Source organism: Schistocerca piceifrons, chromosome 4, assembly GCF_021461385.2.
Source record: "Schistocerca piceifrons isolate TAMUIC-IGC-003096 chromosome 4, iqSchPice1.1, whole genome shotgun sequence".
NCBI classification, from domain to species: domain Eukaryota; kingdom Metazoa; phylum Arthropoda; class Insecta; order Orthoptera; family Acrididae; genus Schistocerca; species Schistocerca piceifrons.
Window position 1 is genome coordinate 449,744,596 of NC_060141.1, and position 20,942 is coordinate 449,765,537.

The 20,942-nt window shown below is 41.1% G+C and overlaps 1 protein-coding gene across 3 annotated transcripts in view; it reads left to right on the forward strand.

The window, feature by feature from the left end:
* LOC124795068 (neural cell adhesion molecule 2) overlaps positions 1-20,942 on the forward strand; it is a 631,935-nt gene that overhangs the window by 97,598 nt on the left and 513,395 nt on the right. For all 3 annotated transcript variants that reach the window (XR_007016641.1, XM_047258875.1, XM_047258876.1), the window contains exon 2: positions 8,229-8,437. Coding sequence is in view for 2 of the 3 variants with exons in the window: in XM_047258875.1 (XP_047114831.1) it covers positions 8,229-8,437 (209 nt within the window). In the remaining variant the exon portion in view is untranslated. The remainder of the gene's footprint in view (positions 1-8,228; positions 8,438-20,942) is intronic.

Genomic DNA, 20,942 nt, shown 5'->3' on the forward strand with positions numbered 1-20,942 from the left:
TCCCGTGTGCCGAACATCGTCGCTCAACAGAGTATTGTGGTTTCCTTCCCTGAAACCGTCCATCTAATTGGCTACAGCTTATTCTACATTATTTTATATTTTAACATATTTAAATAATCAAAGCTTGACCACTTTCACGTTCTAAATAAAGTAATAATAATACCCATTACATAATAAACATTAAATTCTTTTACATAAAACCAGTACAATTTCCTTCTTAACTTTGAATGTAACGGCCAGTAGCCTTGCACCAATGTGCTTTCTGATAAATAAATACAGAAGAAAAGTAACTATTATGCACTAAACTTTGCAACAAATATTCTGTTACCTAATGATTCAATAAGGTGTCACGCTGTCATCGTTCAATGTGTTTTGTGTGGAGAAAATGATGATCTGATGCTTAACTGAAAAACTTATAATTTAAATTTACTATATCTTTTAAACAAATGAAGTTACAGAGTTAATACTTACAAAATTTTTCATTTTAATGATTTGCTTTTATATGAAACGTCGATCGTTAAGAGCAACCAAAGCGTTCAGATTTTAGCATTCAGGTCTTTGTTACAAAACCTGTTAATTTCACTTTAACAGTAAAACCTAAACTATTATAGATATTATCAATATTCGAATTTTGTTGGGAACATCATGAAAATCTAAGAAAGATAGTAGATTAAAGTTACTGTGGCCTCATTCCCTGAATTACTACAGAATTAAATAGTTTTCATAAATATTTCCTTTTATGGCCGATCTTAGGTCCGCCATATTTAACACCGATACGCCTCCCTGGGCACAAAAACCTCCTACGGGGTTTCCTCATGATGTAGGCTCTCGTGTGTCACACTTGCACACTACAGCGCTTAGGCCTGATCAGCCCGGCCTCATTCAGTGCTAGAGACGCCTGTGAATTTCCCCATCTCGTGGAGAGCCTGTGCTCTTTATGGCACGAGGCCCTGAGCGACTGGATTCGTTTCACATTTCCTGGAAGGCTGTCTCTTTCGGCCATATATTTAAATGAGAGCGAAATGCTCGTTAACTCACAAACGCCTCACTTGTAACGGCTGCCAGTGGATTTTGCTTAGCATCTCCTTAACGCCCCCACACCGGCTAAACGATCCTGTGACGAAATGCGAACTCTTCGCTGGATCTTCTCTATCTCATATATCAGTCCTAACAGGTAGGGATTCCCAGACAGGTTAACAGTACTCGAGAATCAGTCGAACAAGTGCCTATTAATGTGATTGTGGCATCTGCTTTCCCCACTGTTAGTTTAATGTAGTCACTCCACATAAGGTCGCTCTGGATAGTTACTAATATTTTACGGTAGCTACTGTTACCTGTGGATTGCATCAGCAGTTCAGCTGTACAGTAGTGGATTTCTTTTTATATGTGTGTACATTATGCTATATTTATTTACGTTCACTCAACTGCTAGAGCCTGCATCATTCATCAATTCTCTGGAGGTCATTGTGTCTTTTGGCGTTGCTACTTTGCTGTAGACAGCCGTATCATCTGCGAATAGCCTTAAAGAGCATCCTACGCTATCCACTAGATCATTTACGTATCTAGAACACCGATCATATCACACTTCGATGGGGTACTCCGGAAATTACTTTTACATCTTTCGATTTTTTTCTTGTAAGAGCCACATGTCGGGTTCTACAAGCAAGAAAGTCTTGAATCCAGTCGCCAATCTGCTACAATACTATATAAGCTCGTAATTTTTTTTTCACTAAACGGTAGTGCGGGACGCTGTCAAAGTCTTCCTGTAATCAAGGAGCACGGTATTAATCTGTGCCGTGGGCATTAATCTGTGCCGTGGTCTATGGTGCTGTGGATCTCATGGAGGAACAGAGCGAGCTGCGTTTTGCGGGATCTCTGTTTGCCGAATCCCTGTTGATTTTTATAGAGAAGATTTTCATCCTCAAAAAACATCATAATGCTTGAGAAATGAACATGCTCCATAATTCTACAACAGACTGACGTCAAAGATGTAGCTCTATAATTTTGTACATCTGGCCTACGGCTCTTCTTAAAAACAGTAATGACATGCGCTTTTTTCCAGTCGCTACATACACTTCATTGCTAGAGCGATCTACGATAAATTACTGCTACAAGTGGAGAGAGCTCCTTCGTACAGTCTTTGTAGAATCTTACATGTACCTCATCTGGTCCTGAAACCTTTCCACTACTAAGCGATTGTAGTTGTTTTAGTATTCCGCGACCGGTTATCTCAGTATCTGCCATTTAGATGTTCGTACGACGATTGAAAGGAGGGGCCGTGTTACAATCTTCCGCTGTGAAACGATTTCGGAAGACCGAATTCAGTATTTCGGCCTACTCTCTGTTATCTTCAGTTTCGGTGCCAGTATGGATACTGAGTGAATGAACAGATGATTTTGACCCATTTACTGATATTACATACCACTAAAACTTCTTAAGCTTTTTCAAAGTCGATGAACGCTTCTCTCCTTGCTCTCCTTACGCTCATTTTTGCTTCGTTCAGATTCTGTTTATCAGCTAGGTTTTCACTTATCTTTAATCTGGGATGAAGTTCTCTTTATTTATTTAAAAGTTGTCTAACATGGCTATTAAACCATGGTGGGTCTTTCCCATCCCTTAAGAGCTTACTCGGAACATACTTGTCTGGGGCTTATTGCACGACGCTTTTGAATTTTTTTCTCCATTTGTTCTCTACGTTTTCGTCCTTATCACCGAATATCTGATGCTGACTTCTCAAATACTCTGAAATTTGTGTCCCGCCGCTCTTTTTAAGCAAATTTAATCGATTGTCAGTAAGTAGTGAATCAAAATCTCCGTTATTGACACATCAAAACAGAAGACGCTCCACTTTGTAGCAGTGCACAGACCCACTGAGTAACGATTAGTGGATTTGTCTTACACAGGGGTAGTCAACCCTTTTTACTTACTCTCCCCCCCCCCCCCCCCGCCACTTTTATATCTCTGTTAATAGCAAAATTTTCAGATCGCCCACCGGTTCTACAGTAATGGTGCTTTAATAAGTAGGGAAGTAATTTTACTTTCTAAAATTTGTAAAGCAGAGATACAGCAAGATTAATCATATAGTAAGAATTGCTTACAACTACTCTATTTCACAATTTTATGAATGCCTGTTCAGAATGTTTCTAAACCCACAGCCGCCTACCACTGATCTAAGGAATATTTTAATTTGCCCTAAACTTTTTACACTTTTGAAAGAACATCCGCTCGAGAGACACGGATGCCTTGAAGGTGCTGCTACTGTCCTCACACTCAGTTACCGAATACGAAAGCAAATTCAGAGACTAGCTTGTACTTAATATCTGTAGCAAAAGAGGTCAGGTGCCAAGACCACATTCATGGATGAGCTGCTCGCTCTTGCAATCGAAATATTGTGGCACGTCAACAACATAGTAACGGAAACACAACCAGTCATTTGGTCTCTTTACTCCCCAAACCAACCAATTAACAACCAGCCATCCGCACCGTGTTGCTTACCACTTTGACCGTTACGATGACAATTTTGCACATTATTTACACTTGTAATCTTGCGAGAACCAAGAAGTTTTCTGACCCTAGAGACCGACATATGTACTAACGAAGACGCTTCGCAAGCCACACAACACCCCCATACAGTGAATGCTACTGAAGTTAGTTGTACGTTACCGTGACGGCCTCACGCTTACTGAACTCGTGACGAAGCGCTCTTTTAACCTTATCACACTTGATAAGAATCCCATGCGGAGGAGCAGTATACAAGTGTCGATCGAATGACAGTTTTGTAAGGTATTTTCTTCGAGCGTGGACTTCGGATCCTGACAGTTCTTCTAACGGGTCTGTGTCTGACATCTGCCTCTCTTACGATTGGTTTTATTTGTATGTGTTCGGCCTCCGTAAATCGCTCCATACGTTAAAGCATAGGCATGCTCCCAGGTTAGTCGGAGGCTATCCAATGATTTTTCAGCAAAAAAAAAACTATAGCGTTTTATTCAGCCTATTTATGGTCAATACTTCAAATGTGTCATGCTTACGGTAACTGCCAATTTTTTCACCAAATTTTGATCCCCTGCCTGTCTTTCTACATTTCGGTATAAGTTTTTAGCGTTGCGTTGCAATCTCTGCATCGTATGCGACAGACAACTTCATCTAACTTCCGACTTTACCCTCCAACTCTTACTCTGAATCGCTTCTTATATACAGTAGCACTGCTGTTTAACGTAGAACGACGAAAAGATTTTAATTATTTCGAACTCAAAAAAAAAGGAACGTGCAGTACCCAGAGCTTACCATGTTACCCATTTTCCATTCAAAGACTTCTTACGTCAATTAAAAATTGAAGTCAGTTTCTCGTGGACAGAGGAATTGGAAATATCAACCGTGAATAAGTGAGAGTGTTTGTGGTAAGATCAACCCCACATACATATGTTTCCTTGGCTTCATAACATGTCAGTACAGCGTTCAGTTACCTCTAAAATCACTCGCATGAGATACAATCACGACAAGTTCCATCCTCATTTGCGTAGCTGAAGAGTAAGAAATTCAGACACTTGTGATTGCAATACTTCAGACATTAATCTTTGCTTGTTGCTACATAGAGGATATTATCTTTCAGAAATGACGAAACTTAAGGTACCATTTCCTACAAGCATGCCTGGTTTTCTAATAAAGAATGGTAAAGCAATTCTTAGACGCCTTACAACATTTAGTTTAGTTAGTAACTACACTCCTGGAAATGGAAAAAAGAACACATTGACACCGGTGTGTCAGACCCACCATACTTGCTCCGGTCACTGCGAGAGGGCTGTACAAGCAATGATCACACGCACAGCACAGCGGACACACCAGGAACCGCGGTGTTGGCCGTCGAATGGCGCTAGCTACGCAGCATTTGTGCACCGCCGCCGTCTGTGTCAGCCAGTTTGCTGTGGCATACGGAGATCCATCGCAGTCTTTAACACTGGTAGCATGCCGCGACAGCGTGGACGTGAACCGTATGTGCAGTTGACGGACTTTGAGCGAGGGCGTATAGTGGGCATGCGGGAGGCCGGGTGGACGTATCGCCGAATTGCTCAACACGTGGGGCGTGAGGTCTCCACAGTACATCGATATTGTCGCCAGTGGTCGGCGGAAGGTGCACGTGCCCGTCGACCTGGGACCGGACCCCAGCGACGCACGGATGCACGCCAAGACCGTAGGATCCTACGCAGTGCCGTAGGGGACCGCACCGCCACTTCCCAGCAAATTAGGGACACTGTTGCTCCTGGGGTATCGGCGAGGACCATTCGCAACCGTCTCCATGAAGCTAGGCTACGGTCCCGCACACCGTTAGGCCGTCTTCCGCTCACGCCCCAACATCGTGCAGCCCGCCTCCAGTGGTGTGGCGACAGGCGTGAATGGAGGGACGAATGGAGACGTGTCGTCTTCAGCGATGAGAGTCGCTTCTGCCTTGGTGCCAATGATGGTCGTATGCGTGTTTGGAGCCGTGCAGGTGAGCGCCACAATCAGGACTGCATACGACCGAGGCACACAGTGCCGACACCCGGCATCATGGTGTGGGGAGCGATCTCCTACACTCGCCGTACACCACTGGTGATCGTCGAGGGGACACTGAATAGTGCACGGTACATCCATACCGTCATCGAACCCATCGTTCTACCATTCCTAGACCGGTAAGGGAACTTGCTGTTCCAACAGGACAATGCACGTCCGCATGTATCCCGTGCCATCCAACGTGCTCTAGAAGCTGTAAGTCAACTACCCTGGCCAGCAAGATCTCCGGATCTGTCCCCCATTGAGCATGTTTGGGACTGGATGAAGCGTCGTCTCACGCGGTCTGCACGTCCAGCACGAACGCTGGTCCAACTGAGGCGCCAGGTGGAAATGGCATGGCAAGCCGTTCCACAGGACTACATCCAGCATCTCTACGATCGTCTCCATGGGAGAATAGCAGCCTGCATTGCTGCGAAAGGTGGATATACACTGTACTAGTGCCGACATTGTGCATGCTCTGTTGCCTGTGTCTATGTGCCTGTGGTTCTGTCAGTGTGGTCATGTGATGTATCTGACCCCAGGAATATGTCAATAAAGTTTCCCCTTCCTGGGACATGAATTCACGGTGTTCTTATTTCAATTTCCAGGAGTGTATAAAATCTAGCCACAGACCTCTAGAGATGGTGCAATCTCCGTTTTTAATAGTTCATTACGACATTGTTGGTCTCTCAAAGCGATATGACTTCAAACACTTGCCTGTAAACATTTTTGAACAGAAACGTTTAATCCTTACTTCTCTGTTAAGAAATTAACGGGCTTTTTCTTTCTTACTTATAGTAAATGAATATAGTACAATTACTCAGTGTAACATATTCACTTGTGGGATTCTTTATTGTTGAGAGCTAAATAGTGTAACTCTTTGTGGCTAAACAGGCTAGTCACACCGGAGGCCAAATAAAAAAAAATAAAAAATTAAGTGAAAAGCCAAGTCATTTATAAATATTGTAAACAGCAATGGTTCCAGCACAGTTGAAAGATACCTGCATTGTACGCTGAAACTGTGTTTAACAAAATTTCTCGCTAACAATCTGAAAACTGCCTGACTTCCAGAGTTCGACTACAGATTCAGGTCTAGAATCGAAATAGTTACCCTAGTTTTGAACATTAACTGATGTATGAAAATTAGTCTTCAGGAAATTGATGTTAATTAATCTGAAATGTATGTGACTATCTGTAAATTAGCTTTCATAAAAGAATGATTCACAAGAATATTCAAAATGAGTAACTGTTAAGTAATTTGAACGTGCCCTGTTACAGAAACTCGTATGTTGAACATACATGAAATTTCACTAACATTCTGTTGAAAATGTTCTTTTAGGTATTACAACAAATAATTATCTTGCAACAGATATCTTGCTTCTGCCCTAAGTGCACAGTAAATGATGATTTGAAATAAGTCACTGTGCTGCAATTTGTCTGCGCATTGTTATTTCTATTACGTTGTTGTTTCAGCAAATTAGTTACTTAGGTCTCTTTTCAAAATCCTTAATTATTGTTCAGGTAAAAGTGCAAGGCGTGACAATTCAATTATTATCAAACACGTTTGTTTAAACAGTGGCGTTATATTTTCTGAAATATTTGTAACTGACAGAAGGAAATGCTTTGAAATTGATTGCTTTTAATGGCACAAAAGCAAATTCCAACTAACAAGAATAATCAACATTCCCTGTCACAAAAAGTTGTTTACTTGGATTCGTAATGTAGTACCATTTAACTAATCCAAATGGGAGAGGGCTATTTAGAATACTGAATACAAGTCTGATAGTTCTTCCCGACCATCACTTAGATATCCTCCCACACAATAAAATCTTTGAACGGAAATAATTACTGACCTCGCGCTTGAAGCCAACAAACACGTAATAAGTTACCTTTTCCTGAGATGTTCGCTGTTTTTACAGTCATCTCAAAAGTTATCGGTCGTCCTCAGGTTACATATCATGGAACATCTCAAACAGAAATCTTTGTGCTATACCTCCGCTGTCCAAGCTTGATCCAGCACCACGATTCCACAACTACTACTGCGCAAGCCAGCGATTCGACTCGACTTTCATCTGTTTGCTTGCACGCGCTTTCTTTTAATAATAGAACCTCTGGGAATCAGAGACTATGTGTCGTTCATGGGTTCAGCATGCTAAGATATTTGAAATAATAATATTACTGACAAGCAGATAATTTTCATTAAAGTTAGATTTAAAGTGGCACGAAGAGATAACGCACAAAACTATGATTTAATATAATTTCATTTAATGTATAAACCTTCCACAGTCCCTTGGGGCATGAAAGAAATTACTGTTAGATTTATCTCCGTTAAAAATAAAAGTAGTCTCTTAAATTTAACCTTTCAAGGCCGAGGTAAAGTGCCATCAGGTGATTGTCTGACGTAGTATGTACAGGCCATCCTGTCTACCCCATTGCATACCGGGACCAATAACTGTGAGACCCTTTCTGTTTCATTCAGTAGACGTGGACGTGTTACACATCTGAACTGTAACCGTCCTACAACGGAAACGATAAGATTACGCATTCACTCCCTTCTATTAGTCACAGAAGATTGTAACGGGAGTTCCCCACCACTCTACCCGCTTGTAACTAGTCCCTCAGCAGTTGCGTAGTGTTGTCAGTGAACACGTCCAGGTCCTCTGGAATTCAGCGCCACGGTGCGGTGTTTTCTTTGCCCACAGCTTCGACGTACGCGGGCGCGAGTACGGCCAGGCCAAGACGTGGTCGGCGCCGCGTGCGTTCGGCTCGCGGGCCTTCTTCCGCACGGCGACGACGCCGGCGCAGCTGCTCGTCGACGACTTGGCGCTCTCCGACGAGGGCGTCTACCGCTGCCGCGTCGACTTCCGCGACTCGCCGACGAGGAACCTCAAGATCAACCTCACCGTCATCAGTGAGTCTCACTTCCTGTTCTGCTTCTCGCCATGCTCTCCTTATACAGCACTGGAACACTGCCCTTGCTGTTATTAGTTAACACCTTAATAAACCAACTAGCTGTCAAACCCGGCGATACATGGGTATTCATTTTGTCAATTTTCTACAAGAAATAGATACGAATATGAGCTATGTTTGCAGTGAGTATCGAAAAAATTTCATTTCTATGTACTCGTGAAAACATCTTTGAAATTGTGAAACAATTTACTCATGATGAGCTCGAAGGGGCGATCTGTAGTGATTACTTAGGAGAAGAACTTCTTAGCCGAGACCGCTACAAGAAACTTTACTGTAGATGACCGGTTTCGGTAAAACTAATTTACCATCTTGAGATCTTCACACAGGTTATTACAAATATCTTCTACCAGCTAAACACAAAATCTTTCCATATCATTTCCAGGCACATAAACGTGAAGTGAATGATGCGTTGGCACGTCAAAATTAAAATTACTATGTGTATCACAATCCACCGAAACATAACACGTCACGCCTACCAGGGCGCCAATAGACTGTCAAAAGCCAATGCACGAGACAAACAGAACACAAGCACAACAGATTTCGCTGCAGTACATAGAGTTCATCGGAAAAAGTCAAATACGTGATTTAACCAAGATTTCAAATATATATTATTAAATTAATGTAATTCAGTGAGTGAGCTTCCGTAGGTGTGTGAGTCAGAATTGCGTTTTGGTTTCTGATGTTCAGTATTATTTAGCTACATACGTCCATGTACTCTACCTAAGATGAGGACTGTGATTAATTTTGACGGTTTTCTGTTGTTATCCTATGTAGTATTCATGGCCTGATATAGGCTATCACATCACCCACTGTTTTGGTGCACTAAATATGTTGCGTTGTGCCCTATTGGTATAATTTTCAGATTGGTTACCCTAACTTCAGATATCCGTTTGAATAACGCTGTATTCTGATTTTAATAATTTACTATAAAAATCTTTTTAGCATACAGCCTAAGTTCGGTTCCTCATAATAATAAGTTTAAAAATAATTGCTTTTCTTCGATAACTATGCTTGTCGCTTTCTTAGCGAAATTGCAGAAAGAAGGTACTTGCAGTTTTGTAATGATATAACGAAAGTATCGTAAGTATGGTATGTAGCGTTTCTTAGCAGTATTTTGTCATGAAGAAATGACCAGAAGTATAAACATTTCAGAGTTTTTTCTATACGTATGTATATTAGGAATCACGGTTGTTTGACTTTTACTAATAGAACCTATGTACTGCGGCGACACCAGTTGTGCTTGTGGTCTGTTGGTTTCATGCATTGGCTATTGACAGTCAAGTGGCGCCCTGGTAGGCATGACGTGTTATGTTATGAGAAAGATATTTTGGCGGCTTGTGATGTACCTAGCAATTTTAATTTTTACGCCACAATGTGTCTTTCATTTCATATTTATGTTCCTAGAAACCCAGTGGAAACATTTTGTGTGTAACTGAAACAGGATGTTTGTAATAACTTTTATGTGGATCTGAAGATGGTAAAATACTTTTAACGAAACCGGTTATCTACGATAAAGCTTTTTACAGTGATCTCAGCTAAGAAGTTCTTTTCCTCCTAAGTAAAGAAATATTCATACTATACGAATGTATAATTAAGAAACATGATACCAAAGATTTTCTGTACGCTGAAAGTAGCTGCTTCGCATGTCTACAACGCTGTTTTGCAGACGTTTCAATGACAAAGCTTCTTCCTAGCACTATAACTGCTATCGTTTTCGCCCATAGCCGTTTGCACTTCGCAAATGAAAGCAGTCGAAAGCGCTACAAGATGTCAGATATTTCCTTTACTTGACTCTTCTGAGTAATGTCTTAGAAGTAAAGAATAAATTAATTAAAACTTTATGCATAATGTGGAATTTTTCACGTGCCTCAGTATTTACGACATCATATTTCTTGAATGATGTGTTGTACAGCGATGCAGTTGTGTAGGTACATTCAGCAGCACATGTCGATACTTTCAGCGAAATATGTTACGAACAGCGTTCGTAACAAAAAAGTGATAAATGTAGACGCTATGCATGATGCTGGCTTTTTTCACGCATGTCAGTCTTTATTATTTCATATCTACTGATCTATATATCATAAAATGATATAATTTTGCAGCTAGATTCAGCGGCATATCTGAACACTGTTTGTATAGTATGTTGCGAATGTTGTTGTTGTGATCTTCACTCCTGAGACTGGTTTGATGCAGCTCTCCATGCTACTCTATCCCGCGCAAGCTTCTTCATCTCCCAGTACCTACTGCAACCTACATCCTTCTGAATCTGCTTAGTGTATTCATCTCTTGGTCTCCCTCTACGATTTTTACCCTCCACGCTGCCCTCCAATGCTAAATTTGTGATCCCTTGATGCATCAAAACATGTCCTACCAACCGATACCTTCTTCTAGTCAAGTTGTGCCACAAACTTCTCTTCTCCCCAATCCTGTTCAATACCTCCTCAATAGTTACGTGATCTACCCATCTTATCTTCAGCATTCTTCTGTAGCACCACATTTCGAAAGCTTCTATTCTCTTCTTGTCCAAACTAGTTATCGTCCATGTTTCACTTCCATACATGGCTACACTCCATACAAATATTTTCAGAAACGACTTCCTGACTCTTAAATCTATACTCGATGTTAACAAATTTCTCTTCTTCAGCAACGATTTCCTTGCCATTGCCAGTCTACATTTTATATCCTCTCTACTTCGACCATAATCAGTTATTTTACTCCCTAAATAGCAAAATTCCTTTACTACTTTAAGTGTCTCATTTCCTAATCTAATTCCCTCAGCATCACCCGATTTAATTTGACTACATTCCATTATCCTTGTTTTGCTTTTGTTGATGTTCATCTTATATCCTCCTTTCAAGACACTGTCCATTCCATTCAACTGATCTTCCAAGTCCTTTGCTGTCTCTGACAGAATTACAATGTCATCGGCGAACCTCAAAGTTTTTGCTTGCTCAATATACAGATTGAATAACATCGGGGACAGCCTACAACCCTGTCTCACTCCTTTCCCAGCCACTGCTTCCCTTTCATGCCCCTCGACTCTTATAACTGCCATCTGGTTTCTGTACAAATAGTAAATAGCCTTTCGCTCCCTGTATTTTACCCCTGCCACCTTTAGAATTTGAAAGACAGTATTCCAGTTAACATTGTCAAAAGCTTTCTCTAAGTCTACAAATGCCAGAACCGTAGGGTTGCCTTTTCTTAATCTTTCTTCTAAGATAAGTCGTAAGGTTAGTATTGCCTCACATGTTCCAACATTCCAAACTGATCTTTCCCGAGGTCCGCTTCTACCAGTTTTTCCATTCGTCTGTAAAGAATTCGCCTTAGTATGTTGCAGCTGTGACTTATTAAACTGATAGTTCGGTAATTTTCACATCTGTCAACACCTGCTTTCTTTGGGATTGGAATTATTATATTCTCCTTGAAGTCTGAGGGTATTTCGCCTGTCTCATACATCTTGCTCACCAGATGGTAGAGTTTTGTCATGACTGGCTCTCCCAAGGCCATCAGTAGTTCTAATGGAATGTTGTCTACTCCCGGGGCCTTGTTTCGACTCAGGTCTTTCACTGCTCTGTCAAATTCTTCACGCAGTATCTTATCTCCCATTTCCTCTTCATCTACGTCCTCTTCCATTTCCATAATATTGTCCTCAAGTACATCGCCCTTGTATATACCCTCAATATACTCCTTCCACCTTTCTGCCTTCCCTTCTTTGCTTAGAACTGGGTTGCCATCTGAGCTCTTGATATTCATACAAGTGGTTCTCTTCTCTCCAAAGGTCTCTTTAATTTTCCTGTAGGCAGTATCTATCTTACCCCTAGTGAGACAAGCCTCTACATCCTTACATTTGTCCTCTAGCCATCCCTGCTTAGCCATTTTGCACTTCCTATCTATCTCATTTTTGAGACTTTTGTATTCCTTTTTGCCTGCTTCATTTACTGCATTTTTATATTTTCTCCTTTCATCAATTAAATTCAATATATCTTCTGTTACCCAAGGATTTCTATTAGCCCTCGTCTTTTTACCTACTTGATCGTCTGCTGCCTTCACTACTTCATCCCTCAGAGCTACCCATTCTTCTTCTACTGTATTTATTTCCCCCATTCCTGTCAATTGTTCCCTTATGCTCTCCCTCAAACTCTCTACAACCTCTGGTTCTTTCAGTTTATCTGGGTCCCATCTCCTTAAATTCCCACCTTTTTGCAGTTTCTTCAGTTTCAATCTGCGGTTCATAACCAATAGATTGTGGTCAGAATCCACATCTGCCCCTGGAAATGTCTTACAATTTAAAACCTGGTTCCTAAATCTCTGTCTTACCATTATACAATCTATCTGATACCTTTTAGTATCTCCAGGATCCTTCCAGGTGTACAACCTTCTTTTACGATTCTTGAACCAAGTGTTAGCTATGATTAAGTTATGCTCTGTGCAAAATTCTACAAGGCGGCTTCCTCTTTCATTTCTTCCCCCCAATCCATATTCACCTACTATGTTTCCTTCTCTCCCTTTTCCTACTGACGAATTCCAGTCACCCATGACTATTAAATTTTCGTCTCTCTTCACTACTTGAATAATTTCTTTTATCTCGTCATACATTTCATCAATTTCTTCATCATCTGCAGAGCTAGTTGGCATATAAATTTGTACTACTGTAGTAGGCATGGGCTTTGTGTCTATCTTGGCCACAATAATGCGTTCACTATGCTGTTTGTAGTAGCTTACCCGCACTCCTATTTTTTTATTCATTAGTAAACCGACTCCTGCATTACCCCTATTTGATTTTGTATTTATAACCCTGTAATCACCTGACCGAAAGTCTTGTTCCTCCTGCCACCGAACTTCACTAATTCCCACTATATCTAACTTTAACCTATCCATTTCCCTTTTTAAATTTTCTAACCTACCTGCCCGATTAAGGGATCTGACTTTCCACGCTCCGATCCGTAGAACGCCAGTTTTCTTTCTTCTGATAACGACGTCCTCTTGAGTAGTCCCCGCCCGGAGATCCGAATGGGGGACTATTTTATCTCCGGAATATTTTACCCAAGAGGACGCTATCATCATTTAATCATACAGTAAAGCTGCATGTCCTCGGGAAAAATTACGGCTGTAGTTTCCCCTTGCTTTCAGCCAGCACAGCAAAGCCGTTTTGGTTAATGTTACAAAGCCAGATCAGTCAATCATCCAGACTGTTGCCTATGCAACTATTGAAAACGCTGCTGCCTCTCTTCAGGAACCACACGTTTGTCTGGCCTCTCAACAGATACCCCTCCGTTGTGGTAGCACCTACGGTACGGCCATCTGTATCGCTGAGGCACGCAAGCCTCCCCACCAACGGCAAGGGCCATGGTTCATGTTGCGAATAGATTTACAAAAACATTGCGGCAGTTTTTCACGCATCTTTGTATTCATGACGTCGTATCTCCTGGACTATGAGTGGTATAAAGACATATTTTTGTCGGTCCACTAAGCTTTTCATGGCTGCTACTAAACTGAAATGGGCTATTTAACACAGTTCCCATGATATTTAAGAAGCTTGAAAGTTGTTGACGTGAGCAAGAGTACGTCCAGGACCAAGATAACCAAACCCAGTACTCTCAAATTACTGATTGTAATGCACCAATACCAATAATATTTAGTGCAACCAGTGCTGAAGGACAACAGAATTGAATCCTCCAAACTAAAATTATCACGAAGTCCCCTCTTTAGTCTTATTCTGCTTCACTGGACGCTTCAATGCAAAGTGGATATACATATAGCATCGCCTTCTGGCTAGCTTCCGTCGTACTGCATTTGGGATGGACAAAGTAACTCACACTGTTATGCACACTTAGAAAATCACAAAAATACACGGTGTCTCTCCCAAGAGTCGTCAGGAGAATTTTCTCTGATGTTTCAGCAGGTACTTGCAGATTTGTTTTTGATAAATGTTGCTGGAGTCATCCCAAAACAAAAACTGCTCTTCACATGTTTCACGTGACGCGCAGCGTCGTAGCAAAGCGTCAGTTCGTTTCCCGTTACAAACAAAATGATCTTTAAATCGGAACTACACGCGCGAATTGGACAGAGCGGTCCCAAATTAGTCTACTACGATATTCGTTTTATCCATATGTGGAAACAGGAACAGTAAAACACATAGAATAATCAGATAGCACCGCTCTGGCTATCCAGAACCACTACTCAGTCGCTGCTGGAATACTTGGTCATTCTACGTGTTTCAGTAGCGCTGTCCACACACTTTGTTTAAACGAATATCGCGCTAGACTCATCTGAGACCACTCCGTCGAATGGACACGTAAAATTACTATTTAAAAATCGTTTTGTTTGTGACGGTAAACAAATCGATACTTTCCGTCGAAATTGGGCGTCGCATGAGACATGCAATGAGCAATACTTGTTTGAGTCACTATATGTGTGTGAGTGTGTGTGTGTGTGTGTGTGTGTGTGTGTGAGTGTGTGTGTGTGTGTGTGGGCGCGCGCGCACGTGCGCGCGTGCGTGGGTCATAAATAACTCCGTTACGTAAAAGGTCAATGTTTACTATAGGAGACATCCTCGTGGAAAAGAACAGTTGTTACAGCAGATACGGTGAGAACAAGGAGCGAGTAAGTCACTGAGAATTACGAATGTAAACTGGTACATCGGTGCTGTGTAATGTATAAGAAATGAAGTATATAATAAACATTGGCTGTTAAAACATCTGACATTCTAGCGTTGAATGATGGAAGTTCTTCTGAATAAAATCTGATACTGGAAATGGCTAGTAAGTTAATGTTGTATACTTCTATTTGGTGCTGTACATCGCCGTACACTATATCTTTCATTTCGTTCTTGCTAAACAAAGGTGTATTGTTATTAACCTGTGGTACAAGTAAATTTATTTAGAAAGCAATTATTTCTGCATTCAGATAATTAGTTATTTCACCCTCACACAATTATTGTTATGGGTGTATAATGGCCAGTTCTAACAGCGAGATGGTTTCATGCTGATAATGAAATGGTATGCAACGAAATTCTGTTCGTTTCTTGTCTTACAGGAATGCAATATACAGTTCTTTACTTTATATCAACATCTGGACAACACAAGGACGTAGCCAGGATTTCTTAAAGATGACATCAAAAGACACATTTTTTCATTTACTCTGAAGATTTTCATAAAGAACCGTAAACCATTTTATTAGAAAATGATCTCGGAGTTTTCACCACGTGGAGATATAATCTCGTTAGTTAAGAGCGATACATGTTGCCAAACCGCTAAGAAGCAGTCGTGCTCCAATGTCCTTCGTCCTTCAAAGTCATTTTAGACTCTTCTTCTTTCAATCTGGATCTGGACGAGCGCAAATTTATTGTGGACACCGTGATTATTACCGACAAGGCTCTTGAAAGAGCTCTCTATTCGAAAAGAACTAAAACAACTTTTGGTGGCGAAAATGCAAAGGATGCGGAATTATTCAACTTAACACTTAAACAATTTTCTCATTTAAGTAAGCATGTCTCACTGCTTGCAATGTAAGAACGATCGTTTTCTGCATTAATGAATGTCCCAGCACACAAAATGGGCATAAATGAGGAAAATTTTGATTATTATTTATTTATCTTACGGATTTTAGTGTCGGGATCTCCTAAGAGACGCTCAGCTCTCCTTCGATACAGATTTCTTCAGTTAAGCAGAGGGGTGGCATCTTTAAGAGAACTGGAATCTGTCAGGAATTGGCTGTGGCTTATAGTAAGGGAAGAGCCCCGGCATTGCCTGAATTGAAAATGGGAAACCACAGAAACAAAGGTCGCCGGCAGATGAATTCAAACCTCTACGTCTCCCTAATCCGAAGATGGCTAGCTCAAGGGCTCAACACGCAGAACGGATCATGTCGATGGGGAATTTGAAAAAAAAAAAAAGCCGGCCTTTGTACATTGTCTTAAAATAAAATGAAATGCATAACAACATAAGATTGAATTCTGACATTGCATGGTTTTCCTTTGTGCACGTTTAGTCATCTTATAGTGCATGAATGCATCCATATTTTAAGACTTAAATGCGTTCAGTTATCTACATCTACGTGATTACTCTGCTATTCACAATAAAGTGCCTGGCAGAGAGTTCAATGAACCACCTTCAAGCCGTCTACATCTACATCTATACTCCGCGAGCCACCTTACGGTGTGTGGCGGAGGGTACTTATTGTACCACTATCTGATCCCCCCTTCCCTGTTCCATTCACGAATTGTGCGTGGGAAGAATGACTGCTTGTAAGTCTCCGTATTTGCTCTAATTTCTCGGATCTTTTCGTTGTGATCATTACGCGAGATATATGTGGGCGGTAGTAATATGTTGCCCATCTCTTCCCGGAATGTGCTCTCTCGTAATTTCGATAATAAACCTCTCCGTATTGCGTAACGCCTTTCTTGAAGTGTCCGCCACTGGAGTTTGTTCAGCATCTCCGTAACGCTCTCGCGCTGACTAAATGTCGCCATGACGAATCGCGCTGCTTTTCGCTGGATCATGTCTATCTCTTCTATCAATCCAACCTGGTAAGGGTCCCATACTGATGAGCAATACTCAAGAACTCTCTACCGTTACACTCTCGAACGGCGCGCGGGGAAACCCTGCACTTAAATTTTTCTGTACGAGCCCTGATTTCTCACATTTTATCGCGATGATCATTTCTTTCTATGTAGGTGGGTGCCCACAGAATGTTTTCGCAACCGGAGGAGAAAACTGGTGATTGAAATTTCATGAGAAGATCCCGTCGCAACAAAAAGCGCCTTTGTTTTAATTATTGCCATTCCAATTCACGTATCATGTATGTGGCACTATCTCCCCTATTTCGCGATAATGCAAAACGAGCTGCCCTTCTTTGCACTTTTTCGATTTCATCCATCAGTCCCATCTGATGTGGATCCCACCCTGCACTGCAGTGCTCCAGTCTAAGGCGAACAAGCATGGTGTAAGCAGTCTCTTTAGTAGATATGTTGCACCTTCTAAGTGTTCTGCCAATGAAGCGCAGTCTTTGGTTGACTCTAACCACAACATTATCTATGACGTAGTTCCTATTTAGGGTATTTGCAATTGTAATCCCTAAGCATTTAGTTGAATCTACAGGCTTCAGATTTGTGTGACTTACCGCGTAATCAAAATTTAGCGGGTTTCTTTTAGTACTGATGTGAATAACTTCACACTTTTCCTTATTCAGGGTCAATTGCCGCTTTTCGCACCATACAGATATCTTATCTAAATCATTTTGCAAGTCGTTTTGATCATCTGAGGACTTTATGAGACGGTAAACGACAGTATCGTCTGCAAACAATCTAAGACGGCTCCTCAGATTGTCTCCTATGTCGTTAATATTGATCAGGAACAATAGAGGGCCTATAACACTGCCTTGGGAAACGCCGGATATTATTTCTGTTTTACTCCATGAGTTTCCGTCTATTACTACGAACTGTGACCTTTCTGAGAGGAAATCACGAATCCAGTCGCACAACTGAGACTGTGTTCCATAGGCACGCAGTTTGGTTACAAAACGCTTGTGAGGAACGGTGTCGAAAGCCTTCTGGAAATAGAAGAATATGGAATCAATTTGACATCCCTTGTCGATAGCACTCATTACTTCATGAGTATAAAGAGCTAGTTGTGTTTCGCAAGATCGATATTTTCTGAATCCGTGCTGACTACATGTCAATAAATCGTTATTATAGTATTACAAAAGAATAAATAGATTTTTGAAGAAACGGGGTGGGAGGGAGGGATGCACGACACAGTCGACTCTACCAATTCAGGTAGCACGCTGCAAAAATCTTTCAGGAACCAATGTACTATTGCATGTGCTGTCATCACATACCCCTTACCTCTTCACAAACCCTTCCGCATCTCTCCTTATTGAAACTGGTTTTCATAATTGAGAACCGCCTAGGTGACCAGATTGGGTACATTTTATTGTTGGGACTACTAATGGCAGATGATTGAGAAGGTTTTTTAAAGAAATGTAACCATCTCCATTTGGGTGACATTTTGTTGAGCAATGCTCTTTTTGTACGAAAAAGACAAATTCAAGTGATTTTTATTCACTGATTTTAATTTAATGTTCTTTTTAATACTGTTTACCGCTTCGGTGGCTTGTGAAATACTGAAATATGAAACGTCTAAGTCCTACCAGCCTCCAAATAATGACTCCACTGCTAACATTAAATTGCTGTTGATAGGTAATTAGGCTGTTATACTAGTACGTACATGTTTTTATCTTAGCGTAACGCTAGCGGACGAATCAAAATCGGATTTCCTTTTCTTTCATGTTACAGACTTATCCATGATTAGAAATTATTACAACAGGAAACAGCACAAAAAATAAAAGGGTAGCCCTTACATTAAATTCAGCTGCAAGTAAGATCTGAGCTGATTAACAAAATAACGGGCCCAAGCATGGCCAACAACTGGTCTTGGGTAATATAGGGATAGGCAATAGCCGAAAGTGCTAAGGATGTATTGGTAGTTCTGATCCATCGTTGTCCTGCTGACTGTTGACTGTGCGTACCTCTTTTTAGTCGTACGATTGAAAATCAAAATATCCTTCAATTTCACTATACGAGAGCTAGGCCGTGAGTAATTTCATTTAGGTGAAAGGGGGATCTCCGGATCCCATGGACACCCCCCCTCCCCCCCACCGTTTCTCTAGTCCGTGTATGATAGTTAAAATGCTGTTGTCACACGTTATGACACAATTCATTGGCTTTGTTGAAACCACTGGCATATTTTGTCATCTCACCTGGTCCCCGAAGTGGATACTCTTTGATGCCGATGTGCTACAGCTGTTTTGACGATCTTTGGGCCACAGCAAGATAGGAGTTGCTATCCTGTCAACGCTAAAACGAATTAACAAAATGCAAATTAAATTTATGCTGCCATCTGATGCGTAACCTTGTCATAATACACATGTTGTAAAATTCTGAAACTGTTTCAGAGTGGGTTGCGTGACAGGATTATGTTAGACAGGTACTGCAGACAGTGTTTGGCACTCTCAACAATGGCGACTGCGTAATTATGCGCTTAAATTATGAACCGCCAGTTTTATTAATACACACCTTTGAAATATTATTTGCTTTCATGCTTACATTGATTAAGCCAAATTTTGAAAATGGTTCACAGTTCAGATCACAAATAAAAGTTGTCAGCTCCACCTGTAAAACAGTTCATAGAACAGTCAACAATCACAGTCTCTCTTCTGTTCAAAATAATACGGAAAATAGTTCGGTATGTTGCCAGGAGAAATCATTCTGGTTCTATGTAGGTCGTTGTATTAGCAGCTCTATCTCCCGAAGTTTTATGCGCTAGGCTTTGAAAATTCTTGTCTTGCTGATTTTTGGTTCTTGTTTTTCTTCTTTTCTTCCACGTCGTCACCTCATGCGATGTTCTCTTCTGGGTAGATTTTCCAGAATTAGTTCTCCTCTTGAAATTGTTGTAAACTATTGCATCAATCGAGGAGAATAATGTTCGTGAATGTTCTGAGTTCTTGTCGCCTGCTCATTTTATTAGTGTATTCCTGGTCTTCACACAGTATCCCTGTGAACCTGAACTACTTCGCCACAAAAACTGCTCTGCCTCCCAAAAAATAATTCATTTTTTCCTAGTTGACTCCACACTCATGATTTCTGTCGAAGCACTTCTGAGTCCCGGCTAAGAGACTATACTTCAAAGCCGGCCAGTGTGGCCGTGCGGTTCTAGGCGCTTCAGTCTGGAACCGCGTGACCGCTACGGTCGCAGGTTCGAATCCTGCCTCGGGCTTGGATGTGTGTGATGTCCTTAGGTTAGTTAGGTTTAAGTAGTTCTAAGTTCTAGGGGACTGATGACCACAGATGTTAAGTCCCATAGTGCTCAGAGCCATTTGAACTATACTTCAAAACTTCGTGTTCTTTTCTTCACAGTATTCTGTCCTTTCATTACTTGTTCTTACTAAATGTAATAGATCTTCCACTTATATCGACACACGCCATCTCTTTGTATCTCAACACTTCCAAGTCATATCTTCACCGTCTCTTTCACTAATTGCTTCTGCATATAAATTTTTTTCATAGATTAAACTCTCCATACGGGGGCAAAAGCTTAAGAATACAGAGAGGTAACGTATAATTGCATTGAAAGAATAATATTACAAATTCGTACAAAAATTTTCATTAAGAATAAGACATGAAATAAGTAAAGGAAAATGAAATTACAGAGTAAATACAAATTTACTACACATTTCTGATAAATATTGACTGATGGGATGCTGTTTTGTGATTAAAGAACGGGGTGGAAATATGCCGATTATATACTTTGTTTTATTTCGAATTCTTCTTCTGTCTGGACCTTCCTGATCGATAGTAGACAACCTCACCTAAGGGGTGTCGAAGGGATTGCCTGCGCTGAGACGCTAGAGCCGCCGCCAGGCACCACTCTGCTGAATGGGAAAAAAAT